The sequence below is a fragment of the Pholis gunnellus genome, assembly GCF_910591455.1.
Source record: "Pholis gunnellus genome assembly, chromosome: 20".
In the NCBI taxonomy this organism is placed as follows: Eukaryota; Metazoa; Chordata; class Actinopteri; order Perciformes; family Pholidae; genus Pholis; species Pholis gunnellus.
In genome coordinates this window covers 20,331,871-20,354,708 of record NC_136547.1, presented here as the reverse complement: position 1 = coordinate 20,354,708, position 22,838 = coordinate 20,331,871, and the positions used below count along the sequence as shown (strand labels likewise).

Here is a 22,838-nt window from a genome sequence, read left to right as displayed (position 1 = left end):
ACACACACACACACACACACACACACACACACACACACACACACACACACACACACACACACAGCGTGTCTAACATAATGGAATTCCTCAGCCTCCCATAGCTCAGGGTTGAGTTTCCTGACCGGGGGGGGGGGGGGCTATCAAGATGCATTGTGGGAAACATTAGACTTCACACGGAGAAGTCTTGAGGAAAGAAACCTCCGACATGAATAAAGAGCTTCAGGGACGAAGTGCAGGAAGTCATCATCACCTGGTGTCCTCCACAGACAGCCAATCAGATTCCTCCATTTACGAACGTTTCTGATTCTTCCAGGTTTAGTTCATCAAGATGATCTTCACTAATGAACTCCACTTTGATGTTTGAAGTGTCAAGTGAAAAGCAGGACGAGGAGACGGGACGAGGAAACGGGACGAGGAGACAGGACAAGGAAACGGGACGAGGAGTCAGGACGTGTAATCATATTCTCTAAAATGTTGATACATTTATAATTGATGTTCACTCTGCAGATTATTCTCACTTTGATAACAAACGTGTCTCCTGTAATCTGTAACCGGACATTTATTTAGAACATTTGGAGGCCGATATCCGAACACACACACACACAGTCACACACACACACACACACACACAGTCACACACCGTCACACACACAGTGGTATATTTAGAAGGTTCCACGTCTGTCTCCAGGAGGACAGCCCGCCTCATTAAGTGAGATGTTTACACTGAGCACAGTTCATCTCTGCTCTGTATATTTTCATAGAGATACTTTAGATTTGTTTTTAGCCTCGTTCCCAGGAAGACGGATCTCTCTCACTCACACACACACACACACACACACACACACACACACACACACACAGAGCTGACTGAAGCATGATGGGAATAATGTAAACTAACGCACGGACGGCTGGACGTGTGTGTGTGTGTGTGTGTGTGTGTGGCAACTATCTAAACAACCTGGAGAACTCTCAGGTACAATGATTGAGAACGAGCAGAAAGAAAGAACTTCAGATTTTAGTGAACAAAAGATCCTCATTTCAATTTCACAATAAATTATATTTATTTTAACAACAAACAAGCAACTGCTGTATAAATACTGAGTAAATAGGTGAATATGTGTTGTAGAACACAGAGAATTCTCTATAAAATATAAAGGTTTTCAAACTGAAAACACAGTTCTGAGTTTATTTGAATGTGTGTATTTGTTAGAAGTGGAGAACTCGTTCTAAAGTCAAAGGTTTGTTGACGGAACACGAACAGAAAGAACTAAACCTGCATCATCACATCATCACATCATCACACAGAACTCCTGTCGGCTGGTTTTAAACTCTTCACCTTCCTGAACAAACCTCTGATGACTCAAATCAAACAAGCTGAGAGGAAAGAAAACGCAGAGCGTGTCACTTCCTGTCTGACCCCCCCCCCCCCCCCCCCCCCCCAACACTTTAACAAATCTTCAGCATCGCAGTTAGATGAGAAGATTCAGACTCATAAAGACACAAGTTACATGAAATCCTTTAAATGAGGAGCTCAGAAGAGCCTCAATACTCCAGAGGGGTGGGTGGGTGTGTGTGTGTGTGTGTGTGTGTGTGTGTGTGTGTGTGTGTGTGTGTGTGTGTGTGTGTCTCAGGCCTCGGCCAGACAGCCCATGACCTTCAGCATCAGATCCTCCTTCCTGTGTTTGGTCCTGATGAGAACTCCTCGTTCCTTCAGCCACGACAGCAGAGTGATAGAGTTCACCTGAGACAACTGAGAGAGAGAGAGAGAGAGAGAGAGAGAGAGAGAGAGAGAGAGAGAGAGAGAGAGAGAGAGAGCGAGAGCGAGAGCGAGAGCGAGAGCGAGAGCGAGAGAGAGAGAGAGAGAGAGAGAACAGAGAGATGAAGAGAGAGATGAAGAGAGAGAGACAGAGAGATGAAGAGAGAGATGAAGAGAGAGATGAAGAGAGAGATGAGAGAGAGAGAACAGAGAGATGAAGAGAGCGATGAAGAGAGAGATGAAGAGAGAGATGAAGAGAGAGAGAGAACAGAGAGATGAAGAGAGAGAGAGAACAGAGAGATGAAGAGAGAGAGAGAACAGAGAGATGAAGAGAGAGAGAACAGAGAGATGAAGAGAGGGAACAGAGAGATGGAGAGAGGGAACAGAGAGATGAAGAGAGAGAGCGAACAGAGAGATGAAGAGAGAGAGAGAACAGAGAGATGAAGAGAGCGATGAAGAGAGAGAACAGAGAGATGAAGAGAGAGAGAGAACAGAGAGATGAAGAGAGAGAGAGAACAGAGAGATGAAGAGAGAACAGAGAGATGAAGAGAGAGGGAACAGAGAGATGAATTAACCTGGTAGTCGATCGGTGGTCAGGTGATCGGGGCGTGGTGAATCAGGGAAGGACACGTCGTGACTGCGAACCACCAGTCGAGTAGCGCGGCGTCTACGTCACCGTGTTGAAACGCCTCCGTCTACGCCGTCCACACCACGAGGTGTTTTCAAACTCCTCCGTCTTCGGTGCTCTGAAGCTCCGGCGTCGTGTGGACGCTCGGTGTAAACGTAGCTGAAGGCTTTAAGATGGACGTGTCGTGGTGTGGGGGCGTGGCCTCGGTCTGACCTCAAGCTGTTTTTTTGTGTTTTGTGTTCATGACTTGAAGGTCGGGAGACTCAACTCACCAACATGAAAGAGGGGATCATTGAGATCATAAACTGTTGATTACATTCTGGCTTTTATCCTCTTCTGTGTGTGCTAAACATTCACATTTAACAAGACAAGAGGTCGTAAACGCTCAGAATATTTGATTTGAGTCTGTATTCAGCAGCTCACCTATAAAACCGTTTTGTAGAATCTACCGAGGAACAGTTTGTCCAGAAGGTGAAGCCATGTCAACAGTAAAGAGCAGCTGATGTATTGTTCTTGAGGAGTTGCAGGTCGGAGCTGTAAAACTGATGAATGTTGTTATTAAAGTGCTGAGCTCCCGGTGGAGCTCCGCCTCCTGCTGCCCATCCATCACCGTAACGGTCCTCTCAGAGGATGTTTGTAAGGAAACCGACAGAACCGTGTGTGTGTGTGTGTGAGCTATTCATCACGCTAACTCACTCTAATACATCAGGGTAATGTATGCGGCCTCTTCTAAAGCGTGTTTATGAGGAAGCACCTACAGTAAGAGAGGAACCACTGGAAATCCATCACTTCTTTTACATTACGCACCAGATTTCTCTATTCTCAAGGTCCTGACGAACTCAAAGAACAACACACTCGATAGCAGCGCATCTCAAGGTCCGACACTCCAGTGATGTCACAGCACGAGCAGAGGAACACTCCTCTGGCTGTAGAGAAGTCTATGAGGAAATGACTCTGGGAGTGTTTTCCTCTTACAACATCAAGTCTTTCACTTCATGGGAGTTAATTGTAACATTTTAGGTCCCTAAATATGTTTTATTCAGTATTTGGTTGTACTTAGCTCCACCCTCTTTTGTCACGTCTGGTTGCAAAAAAAAACCAAGATGGCGACATACAAAAACCAAGTCCACTTCCTAGAAACAGCTTATGGTACAGTTATACATCTCGGACATGGAAGTCCACAAAGAAATAATGATAAAAACTTCATTAACTCTCGCAGCTATATGGACGTAAAAAGCAAAATTTCTTGACGATTTGTTTTGTCCAGATTAAACAAAGTGTCCAATTTGGTAACTCAAATAAAAAAAAGTTACCATAAAAACCAAGAGGTTAGCACGTCTCAGACTTCACGAAGTAAGTGTTGTGAGGAAGAGGAGGAAGAGGAAGGGACAACAGACAGAGGAAGATAAGAGAGAAGTTCAGTGCGTCTCCTGACCTGGTTGCTTCTGGCCATTTGTTCCACGTCCACGTCTCGTATCGATGATCTGGGTTTCTTCGGCTGAGACTCCTCAAACACAACTCTCTGAAACACAAAAACACAACACGGGGAAGTCAGGAAGCACGAAGTTAAACTTACACTCGCAAGACCTTTGTCAACTAATCGATTAGTTGATATAATGCAGTTTCTCCACAAAGAATCACACAAAAGCACCATTTTAAATCTTGTGTTGAACAGAGATGTGCTCAACAAAATCACAAAAACGGACCAATTAACTATCAAGATCTTCGTCGTTCAGAACAAAAGCTCGACTTCAGTTTCCATTTAAAGACTTTAAATAAAGAGTCAGACGGCGGATAATAACTCGTGAACTGTTGGGGGGAGTTTAGATCGTGACAGTCGAGACTTCTCGTAAAACACCAACACAGTGAGGAGCTGCTGTTAGAAGTTAAACATGATTTAACATCTGGAGGATTCTCAATTATAAATAGCAAGAAAATGATTCATCCAATCAGGTTTCAGGTCTCTACTGGACTCACCCGTCTGCTGCCGCTGGAGGAGTCTTTGAAGGAGATATCAGAAGATGGAGGACGTTTGTTGGAGATGTCAGAAGCTGGAGGACGTTTGTTGGAGATGTCAGAAGGTGGAGGATGTTTGAAGGAGATGTCAGAAGCTGGAGGACATTTGTTGGAGATGTCAGAAGGTGGAGCAGCTGGAGGACGTTTGCTGGAGATATCAGAAGCTGGAGGACGTTTGCTGGAGATATCAGAAGCTGGAGGACGTTTGCTGGAGATGTCAGAAGCTGGAGGACGTTTGCTGGAGATGTCAGAAGCTGGAGGACGTTTGCTGGAGATATCAGAAGCTGGAGGACGTTTGCTGGAGATGTCAGAAGCTGGAGGACGTTTGCTGGAGATGTCAGAAGCTGGAAGACGTTTGCTGGAGATATCAGAAGCTGGAAGACGTTTGCTGGAGATGTCAGAAGCTGGAGGATGTTTGTTGGAGGTATTTGTGTCAGAGCTGGACTTCACGCTGGTTTTGGAGCCGGTCTTGGGTTTGGTGGTCTCCGGCTGTGGAGCCAGGAGGAACCCGGGTCTGGACTTGGAAGCAGGACTGAGGCTGGCGATGCGTTTGAGTCCAATGTGACTCGCTGGCTGAGGAGCAGGTTTAAGACGACGGCTGAACGGAGGAGGAAGCGCGAGGGACGCGACCGACAGAGAAGAAACAGACGAAGAAGAAGAAGTGGTGGAGGTCTTCATCCTGAAGGCAGGTAGGGTCATCCTCCCCCTCTCCTCCCCTCCTCCAATCAGCTGCTCCCTCTGCTTCTGGAGTCTCAGCAGGGCCACGTTGATGTGTCGCAACGGACACTTGTTCTTGAAGATGGGAAGCAGTTTGGGAGTAAAGATCGGAGGAGGAGGAAGAGGAGGGAGGACAGAGGAGGAGAGGGATGAAGCTGGCTGGAAGAGTGAGGAGAAGGAGGATGATGATGATGATGATGAAGGGTCTCCTCTGCAGCCTTGACTTTGTGTCAGACTGTTACCCAGAAGCCCTTGGGCTCCGTCGTGCTGGGTGAAAGGGGTCCAGGCTGGAGGCTGAGACCCAAAAGAGGGCTTCACAGGTCGGGGAGGAGGAAGAGGAGGAAGCTGGGTGAGGACCGGTCTGATGGAGGAGGAGGTGCTCAAGTTGATCTGCTCACCACCAAACACCTGAGGAGGAAGAGGAGAAAGAAGAAGACAATGTTTTCACGAGAAATATAAAAAAGCAGTAAATGAAGAGTTCATTAGTTGCAGGTCTAAGAAGACGTGAATTAAAACACTAAATCTGCTTTAAAACTGTTTTGTGAGGAAGGAAAAGCTTTTGTTTGTTTGTAAGAACACCTTTTTAAGTGTTTACATGCACAAAATATTAAAACCTAAAACATCAGAATCTGAAAACGCTACATCAAGAACAAGAACCCGATCCATCTCTCGACACATCTGTTCAGTACTTGTACCTGCAGCGCAGCAGCGGCGGCGCTCAGCCCGACCGCGTGGTAACGGGGTTTCCCGGTCAGTCGAGCAGGGAAGCCGCACACGCCGTCGTTGAGCCGGTCCCCGACGTCGGAGAGGAAGGAGCCCAGCGCCCCCTGCGGGTCGACCCGAGGGCAGCGCTGCACCGGCTGCAGGCGGACGCAGCTCAGAGGGTATCTGCTCTTGTTAAAGGAACACGCTCGCCGCTCGGCTCTGGTTTGTGGTCACGTGACTGTCGGTCTCAGATGAATCAGTCATGACGTCATAGTTTCACAGTGTAATGTTTGTACACAGTCTGGTTAAAGTGAACTCTTTATTAGAGGAGACATTTATAATGAGAACACGTAGAAGATAATGTTTTAAGCTTCGACCGTCGGGAGGATGAAAATATGACGACGACGACGTTTTTACAGCTTCTGGTCGTGATGAACGGTGACGTTTTGGCGAGTGTTGTTTGTGGTTCAGAGAGTTTAAACTACAGACAAATAAGAAACAGTGTGAAACATATTGTCATCATAGTAATATATATTCCTCTTCATCTCTTCAGCCGTAGCTCGTGTCCGGTTTTAGTCCGTCTGGTTTGTCAGATTGATATTAACGATGATCTGTGTTAGGATACGTGAAGAGTCTCTCCCCCACCAGCCTGAAGTACACGCTGCAGTACACCACCTCTTCTTCTGCAACATCTGGGAGTCTGTAACCGTACTGACACACACACACACACACACACACACACACACACACACACACACACACACACACACACACACACACACACACACACACACACACACACACACACACACACACACACACACACACTTCAGAACTTTTCCTCATTTAAACACTCTGTTAAATGAACAAAATTGTAATTTAAATCAGGAGATATTTACAATTTGGAAGAGTTTCTATTATTTTTTCTACAGTATTAAAATATGTGTAGTGTGTGTGTGTGTGTGTGTGTGTGTGTAGTGTGTGTGTGTGTGTGTGTGTGTGTGTGTACCAGGTGGTTCCAGTGGTCCTGCAGGTCTCTGTAGGTCCTGAAGGGTCCGTCTCTGGGTAGTTGTCGTGTGATGGTGATGATCTGACCTTTCTTCATGCTGCACACACACACACACACACACACACACACACACACACACACACACACACACACACACACACACACACACACACACACACACAATGAGCGGGGCTGCAGCGCCCCCTGCTGCTCACAGTCAGTAACAACATGAAGTGAGACAGAAGCTGACAAAACCCAAAATTAATTAACTCATAAAACGAATGACTCAATAATTGAATTAATAAACCATTTAATGTACAAAATAATGTGAAATAATGTAGCTGTTAATTAATCAACAAAATGTCACATAAATGTATATTTCTGTTTTAATTTGGTTCTTTATTTACATTTTAATTAATTATTAAGTATCACAAAATAATGAAATAAATAACTTGAGGTAGAATACGTAGCTTTGCTGTATTAAAACGTCCGGAGTGTTTCCACCGCACGAAGGACTCCGTTCAAAGAAACGCTCATGTTCTAACAGAATGCAGTGGAACCATATGATATCGATGGTTTAATATGCAGCAGCAGCGGTTCGGGTGGAGGTGTTAGTCTCGTGGTGTCCAGCAGGTGGAGCTGTTCCTACCTGGGCAGGACGTGACACCACAGAGCTCCTCCAGAGGAGGACGGGTCCACAACCGAGTCCGGATCAGAACAGAACCTCCTCAGGACCAACGGAGGGAGGTCAAAGTCCTCCAGCTGGAACGAACACACACACACACACACACACACACACACACACACACACACACACACACACACACACACACACACACACACACACACACACACACACACACACACACACACACACACACACACACACACACACACACACACACACACACACACACACAATAAAGGGTCATGATTCTTTATTCAACAGTAACATTGTGACACGTTGAATGTAATTTGGTGGAACGTTTCACAGAAGAATTGAGGGATAATTTATATAATTACAATTTCCTGTTAAACTACACTCACTTCAATGAATACGACATATTTAACATCTATACTACGACTTTAAAAAGGTCTATAACTAATCTAAACTCTTATTGTGTTAATGCATCCGATATGGACTCAGGTCTCTCACTCTGGTCGGTGGCAGTCGGACCATGTTGGCTTCAATGCTGATGCACAGCTGACCCTCACTGGTGCTCAGCTCCATGCCTGACACACACACACACACACACACACACACACACACACACACACACACACACACACACACACACACACACACACACACACACACACACACACACACACACACACACACACACACACACACACACACACACACACACACACACACACCACTCTGTAATCTGATCAAAGCTCATCAGTGAATCAAAGGTGTGTCACAGATCAATAAAACTCACCGACAGCGTTGAGCCGGCCGCTCTCACACAGGAAGTCTTTACCTGAAACACATCACAGAGTTATTACAGAGTTATTACAGAGTTATTACAGAGCTGCTTTACTGTGGGGTCACTTTAGCTTTTAGTTTAGCTGCTACACAACTAACTGAAAGATAACATGGAACAGGATGAAAAGGCACAACGACAACATGACTGTTCTTTTAAATATCTGCTTTGTTTCTTAGAGCTCAGACTTAACTTCAAGCTCATAAGATAGATATGAACGTTTAAATACGACACAGACACACACACACACACACACCTTTCATATGTCAGACTGGGTCTAAGGTGAAGGCAATCTAATCTTAAACTGTTGAAATGTGGAGCTCTGAGTTAGCAACGAGCTAGCTTTAGCTTCGCTAAAGCTGTGTTTGGAGGTGTTCTACACTACCACTTCAGTCCACAGGGGGGCGCCAGAACCAGCACGAAGTTAAACAGGCTCACCTGAGACCAGGTAGAGTCCGGCTTTGTTCCAGCTGGGAGCCAATCGGGTGATCAGAGAGTAGGACAGACAACACTGGAGGACACCTGGAGACACACACTGAGGACAGCCCAGCTACACACACACACACACACACACACACACACACACACACACACACACACACACACACACACACACACACACACACACACACACACACACACACACACACACACACACACACACACACACACACACACTTATCATCCACTACAAATAAAGTGAAACGTCACACAGAAGAAGAAATGCTTCACTTCACCTGCAGACTGCGTCTCTGTACAAACACCTGGAGGATGCCTCTCTGGAAAAACGGGATCTGTAGAAAGAGACGAATATACACACACACACACACACACACACACACACACATTTATATATATATATGTGTGTGTGTAAATAACCCAGACCATCACAGAGAAGATGCTCTATTTCTTTCTAGTAAAACAGTCAACGTGCTGCAGTACAATGAGAGGTTTTCTAAAGGGAGTCTGGCGCTCAGACGCAGTACCACATGTGTCCACGGGGGGCGACAGAAACAACACTAAATGACTAAACACACATTTAATATTAGATATTTATACAGTTAACGAGAGTAGAGACACTGAGACACAGACAACAGAGGGTCATTATGTGAGCTGTCAGTGTGTGTGTGTGTGTGTGTTTCCATGTCGAGTTCTACTTTAAAACGGTCAGTGAGAGGAGCTCAGAGTGTTTCCTGAAGTCACAGCTGGTAAAAGTACATCACAGTACACACAGTAAAAGTACATCTGTCAATACTATAAAATAAACCTCCATAAATTCATAACTTCTATGAAATAACTAAACATGTCCTCAGTCAGCAGCTGTTTGTTGACTCACGGAGGCTTCATGAAGGAGGTTTTGAATATAGTCGTGTTTATCAGTGTGTGAAGATAAATGAGTTTCAGACCTTGAAAGCGAGGACGTTCGTCTTTAAAGAGCCGAGAGTTAAGATGATGAAGTCCACTTCACTTTAGTCACTTCACTCTCTTTACTCTCTTTATGTATCACTTCAGGTCTATTTATTATCGATTATACAAACAGAAGAGTTGTAATGATCGTTCATATTGTATCAGATAACTATGTAAGTATGTTGGACTACATCTCCCATCATGCACTGCTGCTCTAGTTAGAACTAGTCTGAGGTTCCATGAAGAGTTTCGTGAGAATGTAGAAGAAGATGTTTCTTACAGATGTGATCACTGTGATGTCAGAGAAGGAGTCCAGAGCTGGAGAGGCCAAAATATCAGAGTAGAGGAGAACCAGCTCTCTGTGGACACACACACACACACACACACACACACAGTTTATTCAAGGGCACATCCACAGGAATGCTGCGTTCAGGTGTCACAGTAAAACACGACCATGAAGCTTTAGTCCACAGGAATGCTGCGTTCAGGTGTCACAGTAAAACACGACCATGAAGCTTTAGTTTGTACTCAGCTGTGAAGTCATAGTTATTATGAGAGGCTGTGACTTTAAGGAGTGAATAATAATACATATAATGAATGTGAATAATAATAAACATAATGAATGTGAATAATATTACATATAATGAATGTGAATAATAATACATATAATGAATGTGAATAATAATACATATAATGAATGTGAATAATAATACATTGTGGTCGTTCACCTGCAGGTCTTGATCCGTGTGCTCCTCAGATCCTCGTAGTCCTGCTGCAGAGTCACAGAGACACACACCAGATCCTTCAGGACAGGAAGAGCCAGGAACAACATGGAGGGATTCATCCTACACACACACACACACACACACACACACACATACAGAGACATACATACAGAGACATACACACACACACATACAGAGACATACACACAGAGACACACACAGAGTGATGTGTGAATTAAAAGTATTAAAAAATAAGAAAAATACATAATAATAATAATAATAAGCCAATAATATATATATATATAAAAAATTTAAATCTTACCTTTTTTTTAGAATTTGTTGCTTTACATAACAATGACTATCCGTTAATGGGACAAAACCTATTTAAGAATAATAAAAATAACCATTAAATTATAAATTAATCATACTATCCTGAGGAGTTATTTTATGGTAATATAAACAACTCCCTTTGAACTCTGGTAACTTATAATGCACATTACAACATTTAGATACTTTACAGATAAAAACATTGTATAAAACACATAATTATGAATACAAATAATAATTATTTAGGGCTTTAAAACTCACCTCTTTGTATCCGTGATAGCAGCACTTAGCAGCTAACAACCAAGCTAACGACAAGCTAACAAGTAGCTAGCGGTAGCTAACTAGCCTAGCTACCGTGAAATATCCGTATTTTTCGGTTTTTATATCGATATTTAGTTTAACAACGATATATTTACATTCACACAGGACCGAGATAGGTCATATATGTTGAGGGATATCTTGGTTTCCTGTCAATTACGACAGAAAAGCGACGATTTAATGAAATAAAACGATAAAAGAATATGTGTTCTAAGCTAAAGATCTTAGAAGACGTGGATGGGAGGAGCTCTTACTCTGTTCATAAGTTCATAAGTTCAAAATTCTTTATTTTCAGTTTATTTACAGTTAATTATTTGTATATTTTTCCTTTTCCATATAAAACAAGCATAATACATTAAAAGATACAGGAACAACAGTCGAAGAAGAGACTATATGGATTATTAAATTGTTTCTATTATGGAGTGACAGGTCATGTCAATAGAACATGTTTGACTTGAAATCAGTGGGTTTTCGCGCCAGAGCGCTGAGGAAGAATCAAATAAAACGTTCCCCAAACAATCCGCCATCTTTAGTCACGATTTTACAGGTTACCTGGTGTTGAGGAAACTGGAGAGGTAGAACAATCGTCACGTCAGAAAAAAGCCGCGCGCAGCTCCCTTTGCGTGACAAGCGCATTTCCTTGAAAGTTGCTGAACTCAAGTGAACTTTTAGCCTAGTCATCGCCCACTGCAAGCCCCCCCCCCCCTCCGATGACTGACAGCGTTACGGACCAATCAGAGAGTCCCGTTCATAGATACGGAAAGGAATGACCAATATAAGCGCTCGAAGTACGGTGGCAGTGGGGTGAAGGGGGGGTGCAGTCAGTGTTTGGAACTTTGAGGCTCCATGAAGCGGCAAAAATTAAATGCACTCTTACCGGAAATACAACTTTCAAAATAAAATATAAATGTCTCAAAAGTCGAAAAGTGGTGTTTTGAGATTACACAACGACCACACTAATTAAAAAAAGAGGATACAGTTATTATAAGTCATAGTCATATAAAGTGTATTATTTTAACATGGCTAATATTTTGAAATATAAAACCCTGATGATATTGTAAACGCTTTGAAAGTATTTACAGAAACACTCAACTAGACTAACAGCAGTTGTATTTTTTTTAAGCCTTTTTTAGCCTATTTTAAATAATCCAAATATGTTCAAAGAATAAAACAGAATAAAATATTTCAACCATACATTGATGATAGATTTTGAAACATTGCTATAGCTACTGGCAATGCCCCCACCACCCCCCCCCCAAAAAAAGGTTTCAAGTTATACATAATTAAACGAGACTTTTATTTTGAAAAAATAAAGCAAACTGCTCGTGTTGTGTTTCTGCGCAGCTTGACGGCCGTGAACGCACCGCCGCTGACACTTTACAGACTGTTGTTGGTAGAAAGTGGGTTAAATGTCGGTGTGTTTGTGCTCAGTGGGATTACATAACCACGAGCGCGCGGTTTAACGGCTCCCGTCGACGCTCCAGCGGCTCTTTCCGGTCAAAACTGTCCCGAAAAAAAAATGGGTGAAAAGGAGGAAAAAAGTCCCGATGGAGTGAAATATTACAGACTGTCGGAGATCGAGGAGCAGAACACGTTCAAGTCAACGTGGATCATCATCAGCAACAAAGTCTACGATGTCACCAAGTTTCTGGAGGAGGTGAGGAACACAGGAAATACACTGTCAGAGCTCACGTGCGGGAGCGTTCAGTCCAACGGCTTCCTGTTTATTTTAGTATAATAACAAACAACTCGTGCACGCTCACCTGTCAGTCTGAAGACTTTATTTGGTTAATTTAAAGTCTGGTAGAAACGTCCGGTCCGTGGTGCGTTCAGGGACCTCCAAAAGAGCCAGTCAGTCCAGGTGTGAATAAATCAATATGATTAAATATGTGGCACTAAATAGAACCTGGTTCTATTATATTTATTCAAGTTATGACCTAAAGTCACTTTGAATGAAAGACTTTTATTTTGTTAATAATCTGACTTTGTTATAGAAGAAAGGTGACATCACTGAACTTTTATTCTTTTGATTACATTATTTAAATAATTATGATGTCATCGGTCCTGATTTCTAATGTATTAATTAATTGTATTGTTTTATTGATTAATTAATCGATTAGCCTTTAAAATGTAAGAATTGTAGAAAACCAGAACCAGGAAGTGTGAAGCTTTGACCAGACATGGCGCTTTAAATGCTGAACCATGATTAAACATTGTGTATTTTATATATATACTAAGTATTAGTTACTTCATCGATTAGTTGATTGACAGAAAATAAATATCGAACTAAAGAAAGTTGCTTTTTTTAAAGCTAAACCAGCCTCTCAGACGTCAGGATTTAATACGACAGTAAACTGGATTATAAAGACAAAATGTTTATTCATGAATGAAAGTCCATAATAATAATGATGATGATTGAAACAGGGAGTCTCCTGATGTGACCTGGACTCTATCACAGAGGAAAGAAAGCTTCATTTAAACCCAGATGATCAATTATTCATAAAAGATTTATTATATTCGTTGCATTGTTCACTTTCCTGCAGACGAACGTGTTGTTTCTGCGTAATAAACGGTCGAGAATGAAGCTTCAACGGACGTGAGCAGTGCTGACCGCTGACCTCGGTCTAGTCACGGTGACTCGTGGTTTTCTTGCTGCACAAAGTTCAGCTGAACGCTGATTTATTAACGACACTCGCAGCATTTATCATCGAGTTTATGATTCGGGGCGTTTTCTCTGTTTGCAGTTTAAAGGTTCATCTGAGGACAAACACGTTGCATCGTTGAAGCTCCGGCCTCGAGGAGTCCGTTAATCATTGAGTCGAGGACGCTCGTATATTTGAGGGCGTAGAGTTCATTCCTGACTTTAAAATAGTAATAAAGTGAGATGCAGCTGAAAGCGAGTAAGTGGACCTTTGAGTCTCAGCTTTTTAGGTTTCTTACAGCCAGAAGTCGACCTCCAGTTCTAAAAGTGAAGCCAAAGCTTCACGTGTCAAAGCTGCATTCTCTCTAGTGTCCACCAGGGGGCGACTCCTCTGGTTGTATAGAAGTCTATGAGAAAATGACTCTACTTCTCTCTTGATTTATTACCTCAGTAAACATTGTAAACATGAGTTTATGGTCTCAATCTCTAGTTTCAAGTCTTCTTCAATACAGCATGATGTTCATTTAGTAAATGATGGTCCATTTAGAGTCACACAGACCATAAAGCAGGGGATGCTTTAGGGGCGGGGCTTCACAGTGATTGACAGGTCTCTACCAGAGACGTATACGGCGTCTCTACGTCACTCCTCCTCAGTCCAGATGTGGTCACTTCCTGTTCACTGGTTGTGAAAAAACAAAGATGGCGACGGCCGTAATGCAGAATTTGATACTTTATACACGACTAGATATATTAGTAGATGGTACTGCATCATTTTGTTATTTCCTGCTCTGACTGCTGAACACTGAGTCACTGAGGGTGCGTTTGGTATCCTCCTCAGCACCCCGGAGGAGAGGAGGTGCTGAGGGAGCAGGCGGGAGGAGACGCCACCGAGAGCTTCGAGGATGTCGGACACTCCAGCGACGCCCGAGAGATGTCTCTCTCCATGGTGATCGGAGAGCTGCACCCGGTCAGTGTCTGTCTGTCTGTCTGTCTGTCTGTCTGTCTGTCTGTCTGTCTGTCTGTGAGGGGGGGACGTCATGTGACAGGACTAACTGTCTCTCTGTCTGCAGGACGACCGAGATAAGATCAACCCTCACGAGGTAAGTGAAGCGCTCTCCTGATGAGGTCATGGTGATGTCATCGGCGTTATCTTTACTTTGACGTCTGACAGAAAAAAAGAAAAAAGAAGTAAAACCTGGATGTGTGTTGTGTTCCAGTTGCATCATGGGAAATGTAGGCTGCAATGCAATCTGCACCTTTTTGTTAAATATTGTGCAAACCTAAATCACCGGAGTGCATTTGTGACCGAAGCCGTTTGTTTTATTCTTATAATAATAATAATAATAATAATAATAATAATAATAATGAATAGTTAGTAATTGTATCAAAGCTATTAAATATAAATTAATTTCTTTCTTTTAACACCAGCTGAGGTCTGATGATGTTTGTGTTTCACAGGAAACGCTGGTGACCACTTTGAAGGATGATCCCAGGTACACACACACACACACACACACACACACACACACACACACACACACACACACACACACACACACACACACACACACACACACACACACACACACACACACACACACAGTGATGTTTAAGGTGGAGTCAGTTAGTCAGTTAGTGGACTAACTAGTTAGTGACGCTTTATTTTAACAAGCTGTGTCGGGTTAGTTAGTTACATTTGACTAGTTGTGTATCTGTCCTCCAGTTTGTGGTCTGACTGGGTTGGTGAGCTGTTTAATCAGTAAACTAGTTCCAGCTGGTGTTTGAACTGGTTTATTCATTAGTTAGTTGATTAAATGGCTCATATAGCTGAAGTCAGTAGTCTTAACTAGTTATTTAGTTTATGATGTTCTCTTCCAGCAGGTGGTTTAACTGGTTATTTCAACATTTAACTAGCCGCCTCTCTCTTGCAGTTTATGGTCAAACCGGTTAATTTGGCATTTACTAGCTGTTTACTAGCTGCTTTAACTGGTTGGTTAGTGAATTAACTATATATTTAACTAGCTGTCTTCACCTTGCAGTTGGTTAGTGAATAAGTTATATATTTAACGAGCTGTTGTTATATTAGTTGGTTAATTCGTTTTATATTGAACTAGCTGTCCTTCTCTTACAGTTGGTTGGTTAGTTAGTTAGTTAGTTATATATTGAACTAGCTGTCCTTCTCTTACAGTTGGTTGGTTAGTTAGTTAGTTATATATTGAACTAGCTGTCCTTTAGTTGGTTAGTTAGTTAGTTATATATTGAACTAGCTGTCCTTCTCTTGCAGTTGGTTGGTTAGTTAGTTAGTTAGTTATATATTGAACTAGCTGTCCTTTAGTTGGTTAGTTAGTTAGTTAGTTATATATTGAACTAGCTGTCCATCTCTTACAGTTGGTTAGTTAGTTAGTTAGTTAGTTATATATTGAACTGGCTGTCCTTTAGTTGGTTAGTTAGTTAGTTAGTTATATATTGAACTAGCTGTCCTTTAGTTGGTTAGTTAGTTAGTTATATATTGAACTAGCTGTCCTTCTCTTACAGTTGGTTGGTTAGTTAGTTAGTTAGTTATATATTGAACTAGCTGTCCTTTAGTTGGTTAGTTAGTTAGTTAGTTATATATTGAACTAGCTGTCCATCTCTTACAGTTGGTTAGTTAGTTAGTTAGTTAGTTATATATTGAACTGGCTGTCCTTTAGTTGGTTAGTTAGTTAGTTAGTTATATATTGAACTAGCTGTCCTTTAGTTGGTTAGTTAGTTAGTTAGTTAGTTATATATTGAACTAGCTGTCCATCTCTTACAGTTGGTTGGTTAGTTAGTTAGTTATATATTGAACTAGCTGTCCTTTAGTTGGTTAGTTAGTTAGTTAGTTATATATTGAACTAGCTGTCCTTCTCTTACAGTTGGTTGGTTAGTTAGTTAGTTAGTTATATATTGAACTAGCTGTCCTTTAGTTGGTTAGTTAGTTAGTTAGTTATATATTGAACTAGCTGTCCATCTCTTACAGTTGGTTAGTTAGTTAGTTAGTTAGTTATATATTGAACTGGCTGTCCTTTAGTTGGTTAGTTAGTTAGTTAGTTATATATTGAACTAGCTGTCCTTTAGTTGGTTAGTTAGTTAGTTAGTTATATATTGAACTAGCTGTCCTTCTCTTGCAGTTGGTGGACTAACTGGTTGATCCCCCTGTTGGCGGCGGCCATCATCACGCTGATGTACCGCATCTACACCACAGACAGCGAGTGACATCATCAGACACGCAGCTGTGATGTCATCAATAGGCCGCTGCATCAGCCAATGGCAGCGCAGAGTCACCAACCACCATCAGATCAGAGGATTAAAAACCCATCTGTTCTAGAGTCACTGACTCCCAGTACTACACTACCCAGGATGCATTTCATGCTGTTAAGACCAACCAATTACATGGTATTATGCTAATGAAGTCATTTACATTGTTGACACTTTGAATTACGGTGTTTTGTAGAAATCATGTAGAAATGCAATGAATGTAATTTGTATCTTTTTATATATTTGTAAATGAGTTCATAAATATGCAATCAGCGGCTAACGGAGTCATGTGACCGTGATGTCATGTGACCGTCCCTCGTGCAGAATATAACATATATATATATATATAACACATATATGTATATATATATAACACATGTCTGAAGCTTTTAACAAAGATCTCTTGTGATGAATCTTCTGGTGCTTTTTGGATTCACTTTGGATGACGCTGTGAAATATTAGAGAGAATCTCCAGATTTCTGCTTCTCAGTTTGTTTCAAGCTTTGATTTGTTCTGAGGCTCAACTTTCTGGAACTCTTGTTTCCTTCTTTAATAATAACGAGCTGAAACTGATCACTTCTCGTTCACGCAGCTGCTTCAGGTGTATTTAGGTTAAAGTTGATTTTATGATTCTGAATACAATATAAACTAAATAAAACAATGCAGGTGATATGAAACGCACAATGATTGTCGAACGATCTGTTCACATGAAGATAAACCGGTTTGAACTGGTTCAACAATCATCATGAGTCGGTTTGTTTCCAGTAATTTGCTTCATTGTAAATCAAATGTTGGGAAAATTGCACCAACATCATCTTTACATGACGCAGAGCGTCCAAGTGTCAGAGTTAAAGCCGCAGATTTATGTGAAAAATCAGTAAATCACCACAAGCAGAACCGGTTCCCCGGGGACTCGCGGTGAACCGGTTCTCCAGGGACTCGCGGTGAACCGGTTCTCCGGGGACTCGCGGTGAACCGGTTCTATAAAATGAGAGAACTTCACAATCTGAGAAGTTTCTCTTTGGTGCACAATTCACGTTTTGGCTGAATGTTTGAAAGCATTAAATACTTTGAAGGAACCTTTTGTCGGGATCCTCACAGAGAGAACAGAAGTAATTCAGCTGCTGATTATTATAAAAAGGTTCGTTTGGGACTCGAGTCTGAATAAAAAGGATTCAGTCTCAGAACCGGTTTGACTTTGGGTCCTGATCTTCATCAGCTTCATAGGTTTTAAACTCTTCTTCACTTTCATCAGATCAGATTTTCATTTGTCTTCATCGTGAAAATCAGCAGCAAGAGACGAGCTGGAAGAAAGTTCATGTCGATCAAAAGAGTCAAGTTTGTTTTGAGAAGTCAGAAAGAAATTTAATAGAAAATATATTTTTTAATCCGTTTTAAAAGCTGCAGCTTTGTGCAGTATGAAGAAAATAAAGTACAAAGACTGAATGTTAAAAACATGACAACGTCCAGAAGACGCCCAGTCATGTTTTTAACTCTTTAATCTCCAACGTTTGTTTCTATTATTGATTATTGGCAGAATGAAGTGATGAGGTGATGAGGTGATGAAGTGACGAAGTGATGAGGTGATGAGGTGACGAAGTGATGAGGTGAGGAAGTGATGAGGTGAGGAAGTGATGAGGTGCTGCCATCTAGTGGTGAAACGTCTTTACTAGTAATTTATAAACTGCTTCTGAGTGAAAAACATGAACTAATTATTGATCTTCTGTGTTTAATTGTCTTCATAATTCATGTAAAGAGTTTTTAAAAACTTAGAAACATGAATTTGTGTTTTAATATTTGTGTTTTGGAGTGTTGAACCGATCGACTGCAGTTTAAAAAGATGTGAACCTCAAAGCTCTCAGCGTCTCCATGAGATAAAAGTACTAATACCACGCTGTAAAAGTACTAATACCACGCTGTAAAAGTACTAATACCACGCTGTAAAAGTACTAATACCACGCTGTAAAAGTACTAATACCACGCTGTAGAAATACTAGTATAGTTTGATGAGTAGAAGTACAAAGTGAAGTGTTTCCATCAGATCTGTCATTAGATCAGAATAAACACGTGCAGTGATTAAAGGGTTAAACGCGCTGCTCTCTATCTTCAGCAGCAGAGTGACGTCAGCGTGATGGCAGTGATGACGACACGTGTTTGTCTACTGACCGCGGTGTGACGCACTTGTTGCATCAGTTATACAACAACATGTTTACCCTCAATGTTAAAGTATCTTATGTAGTACACATACTTTATTACTGTAATATACTACATAAGATACTTTAACAACAGTAAAAGTACAGACTGCATGAAGATGAGAATACTTTTACTTTGATGGGAATTTGAATGCAGGACTTTTACTTGTGGAGTATTTGTACATTGTTGTATTTGTACTTCTATCTAAGTGAAGGATCGGAGTACTGAACCAAGTCATTAATTGTATTTATTTTGCTCTGGAATATTCTCTGTGTTGTTGTTTACAGTGTGACGTGTTTCCGGTCCGCTGCACGCAAACAGGTGAGAGTTGATGTTTCCTACGTGACGGTGCGCGTGTCTCTGTGATCAGTCGACTGGAGAATCTGCACGCGCTCCGTTGTCACCACGTTGTCCTCCAGAGGGGGCGGGAGTTTCTTTATATACAAGCCGCCTCCCGAGGACTTCTGACCGGCCACAGCACACGGGCCGCCAGGCTGCCGGGCACACATGTCCCGCTCACCTCTCCGGTTCCCGAGTATGAAGAACGGTCTGGAGGAGGTGGAGGAGGAGGATGAGGAGGAAGATCTGGACGACGAGGTGGACGCTTCTCACCTCAGGTTTATGAAGGACCGGAGGAGAGCCAGGTCCTTGCCCGCACTCCTGGTCGGCGTCTCCGAGAGTAACAGGAGGAAGCGGGTGAAGTTCGCCGACTCCATGGGCCTGGACCTGGCCAGCGTCAAGCACTTCAGCTCGCTGGAGGAGCCGCAGATCCCGAGTAAAGTCCTGTCCCGGCACAAGAGCTTCCCGCCGCAGCAGCAGGACTTACTGAACGACCTGTGCCAGAGCTTCAAGTCCAGCCTGGACACGGACCGGCTGGTCGCCTGCTTCCCGGAGCCCCGGGACGTGGAGCAGAGAGTCCAGCGGCTCCGCGTCTGCCTGGAGAAGGTCACCATCACCCAGTTGGACGTGCGGGGACAGATCCGGGTCTCGACCAGCTGCACCGACAAAGAGGTCGGATTGAGGTACACCTTCAACGACTGGCTCTCCTACGTGGACGCGCAGGCTCTGCCCGTGGCCGCGGATCAGCCGGGCACCGCGGATCAGCGGTTCAGCTTCACCGTGTACACGCCGCCCTTCATGGACCCCAGCTCTGCCGTGCACTTCTCCGTGTACGTGCGGAGCGAAGAGGGGGAGTTCTGGGACAACAACGAGGGGAGGAACTACACCCTCCGGTACCGCTGCATGCCCGGCACCACGCCGTTTGTCAGCGCCGCGTTCCACACCACCTGACCGCGCGTGAGACCTATACATCTGTGCGTAAAACACATCAATGTGTGCGTAAAACCCTTACAACCTATAAATCTGTGCGTAAAACCTATACATCTGTGCGTAAAACCCATTAATTTGTGCGTAAAACCAATAAATATGTGCGTAAAACCCCTAAAACCTGTACATCTGTGCGTAAAAAAACTCTCCATCCACTGTGCACGCACATGCTGTTTCCCACCTGCTGAATAAAAACTATTTTGCGTCACACGACGAGTCTTTTTGAGATCAGGGAACTTGTATTTCGTCTGAAGATCAGACTCATTTGGGCCTCTGAGTGATTGTTCTGTCATTCAACGGACATTTATGGATATTTGTCTGAACTTGGATCGATGGACTTTCTCTGAGGACTCGTTCTTTGTTCCCTATTTAAAGAAAACGTGCCTCAGTGTCAACAACCGACTGGACGTGTTGGACCTGAGGACAGCAGCGTCCCGTCTCACTGCTGCTCTGGGATTCAAATCATTTTCTGAATTATTCACACTCTCTATTCCTTTCCAATTATTTCTTTAAGGTTTGAAAATCATGATTGCAGACTCCCGAAACTTGTCTGAGTCACGTGATCAATCACACAGATAATCTGAATTCAGTTTTTATGGATGTTCCATTATTGTTGCTTAATGACGCAGTTTGAGCAGATTGTTTAAAAGTAGAATTTATTTTCACCCTGTAAGGACATGAATGGAAATCAATGGCTGCCTGAAATGTGGATGAATAAAGAACATTAAAATAAATCAGCTTCATGGTTAAACTTTGTATTTTTTTAATCTTTGATATTAAACGACCGGCTTTGTTTAAAGATTCAGTGGATCTTTGTGTTTAACGCAAACATTCCGTCTAAATGTTTGAAGTGTTGCAGGTTTGATTCCCTGGAGAGAAAACCTGACATTCTGGAAACATAAAGGAGAATATTCTCGTTATTTTGATAAATAAAATCAATAAACTCTTCTTTTGCTTTTTGATGAATGTTTGTATTTTTTACTGCGCTACGTTTATCTGACAGATGATAAATATAGATCCATACTTCATATTTAACATCAAATAAGATCATAAAATATCATTTAAACATCTTTCTTTGTCCTTCACTTTGTTTTTTATGTCTTAAAACCTTCATGTCAGATTTGTGACAGTAGATACGTACATTCACTAAGATACAATATGCTGACACATATACTTCTCTACTTCCCTTTATTGTATCGTTTACTGCTCAACATATTGATCACCAGCAGAATATAAATTATTCAAATGAGCTCCATCTTCACCAGCTGCAGCATTTAATCAATACATCAATAATTATGATACAATGAATTATTCTGCATAATGAGTACTTGTACTTTTAGTATTTTGATGCTGATTCTTTGTACTGCAGTGAGATATCGGAGTACTTCTTCCTCTGCTAAAGATACATAAAGTTTGACTTATCATCACAATGTTCACTGAAACTTATTTCAGTGAAATCTAACAAAACAACAACGAGACGGATTCAGTTCAGTACGGAGAGTTTGAGGAACTGTCTGTACCGATCGCGTCCTACGTTCTAACGATCGCGTCCTACATTCTAACGATCGCGTTCTACATTCTAACGATCGCGTCCTACATTCTCACGATCGCGTCCTACATTCTAACGATCGCGTCCTACATTTTCACGATCGCGTCCTACATTCTAACGATCGCGTCCTACATTCTAACGATCGCGTCCTACATTCTAACGATCGCGTCCTACATTCTAACGATCGCGTCCTACATTCTCACGATCGCGTCCTACATTCTAACGATCGCGTCCTACATTCTAACGATCGCGTCCTACATTCTCACGATCGCGTCCTACATTCTAACGATCGCGTCCTACATTCTAACGATCGCGTCCTACATTCTAACGATCGCGTCCTACATTCTCACGATCGCGTCCTACATTCTAACGATCGCGTCCTACATTCTAACGATCGCGTCCTACATTCTAACGATCGCGTCCTACATTCTAACGATCGCGTCCTACATTCTCACGATCGCGTCCTACATTCTAACGATCGCGTCCTACATTCTAACGATCGCGTCCTACATTCTAACGATCGCGTTCTACATTCTAACGATCGCGTCCTACATTCTAACGATCGCGTCCTACATTCTCCAGATCGTGTTCTACGTTCTAACGATCGCGTCCTACATTCTCACGATCGCGTCCTACATTCTAACGATCGCGTTCTACATTCTAACGATCGCGTTCTACATTCTAACGATCGCGTTCTACATTCTAACGATCGCGTTCTACATTCTAACGATCGCGTCCTACATTCTAACGATCGC

At 42.5% G+C, this 22,838-nt stretch overlaps 3 protein-coding genes across 3 annotated transcripts; 2 read left to right on the top strand and 1 right to left on the bottom strand.

Annotated features, from left to right (window-relative positions):
• Window positions 1-1,554: 1,554 nt before the first annotated feature.
• cUnh18orf63 (chromosome Un C18orf63 homolog) lies at window positions 1,555-11,716 on the bottom strand. The gene is made up of 14 exons (XM_079181057.1): window positions 11,651-11,716; window positions 10,457-10,573; window positions 10,009-10,087; window positions 9,059-9,115; window positions 8,760-8,871; window positions 8,277-8,318; window positions 7,988-8,064; window positions 7,481-7,593; window positions 6,832-6,928; window positions 6,448-6,533; window positions 5,813-6,005; window positions 4,362-5,525; window positions 3,820-3,906; window positions 1,555-1,750 (listed from the first exon to the last, which is right to left on the bottom strand). The coding sequence occupies exons 2-14, from the start codon at window positions 10,570-10,572 to the stop codon at window positions 1,628-1,630; spliced, it is 2,346 nt and encodes a 781-aa protein (XP_079037183.1). The 5' UTR covers window position 10,573; window positions 11,651-11,716; the 3' UTR covers window positions 1,555-1,627.
• A 757-nt stretch (window positions 11,717-12,473) lies between these two features.
• Window positions 12,474-17,699, top strand: cyb5a (cytochrome b5 type A (microsomal)). The gene is made up of 5 exons (XM_079181210.1): window positions 12,474-12,755; window positions 14,578-14,706; window positions 14,810-14,839; window positions 15,198-15,232; window positions 16,889-17,699. The coding sequence occupies exons 1-5, from the start codon at window positions 12,618-12,620 to the stop codon at window positions 16,971-16,973; spliced, it is 417 nt and encodes a 138-aa protein (XP_079037336.1). The 5' UTR covers window positions 12,474-12,617; the 3' UTR covers window positions 16,974-17,699.
• Window positions 17,700-19,649: 1,950 nt separating this feature from the next.
• On the top strand, window positions 19,650-21,434 carry ppp1r3g (protein phosphatase 1 regulatory subunit 3G). Its single transcript, XM_079181756.1, has one exon. The coding sequence runs from the start codon at window positions 19,716-19,718 to the stop codon at window positions 20,496-20,498; it is 783 nt and encodes a 260-aa protein (XP_079037882.1). The 5' UTR covers window positions 19,650-19,715; the 3' UTR covers window positions 20,499-21,434.
• The last annotated feature ends 1,404 nt before the right edge of the window (window positions 21,435-22,838 follow it).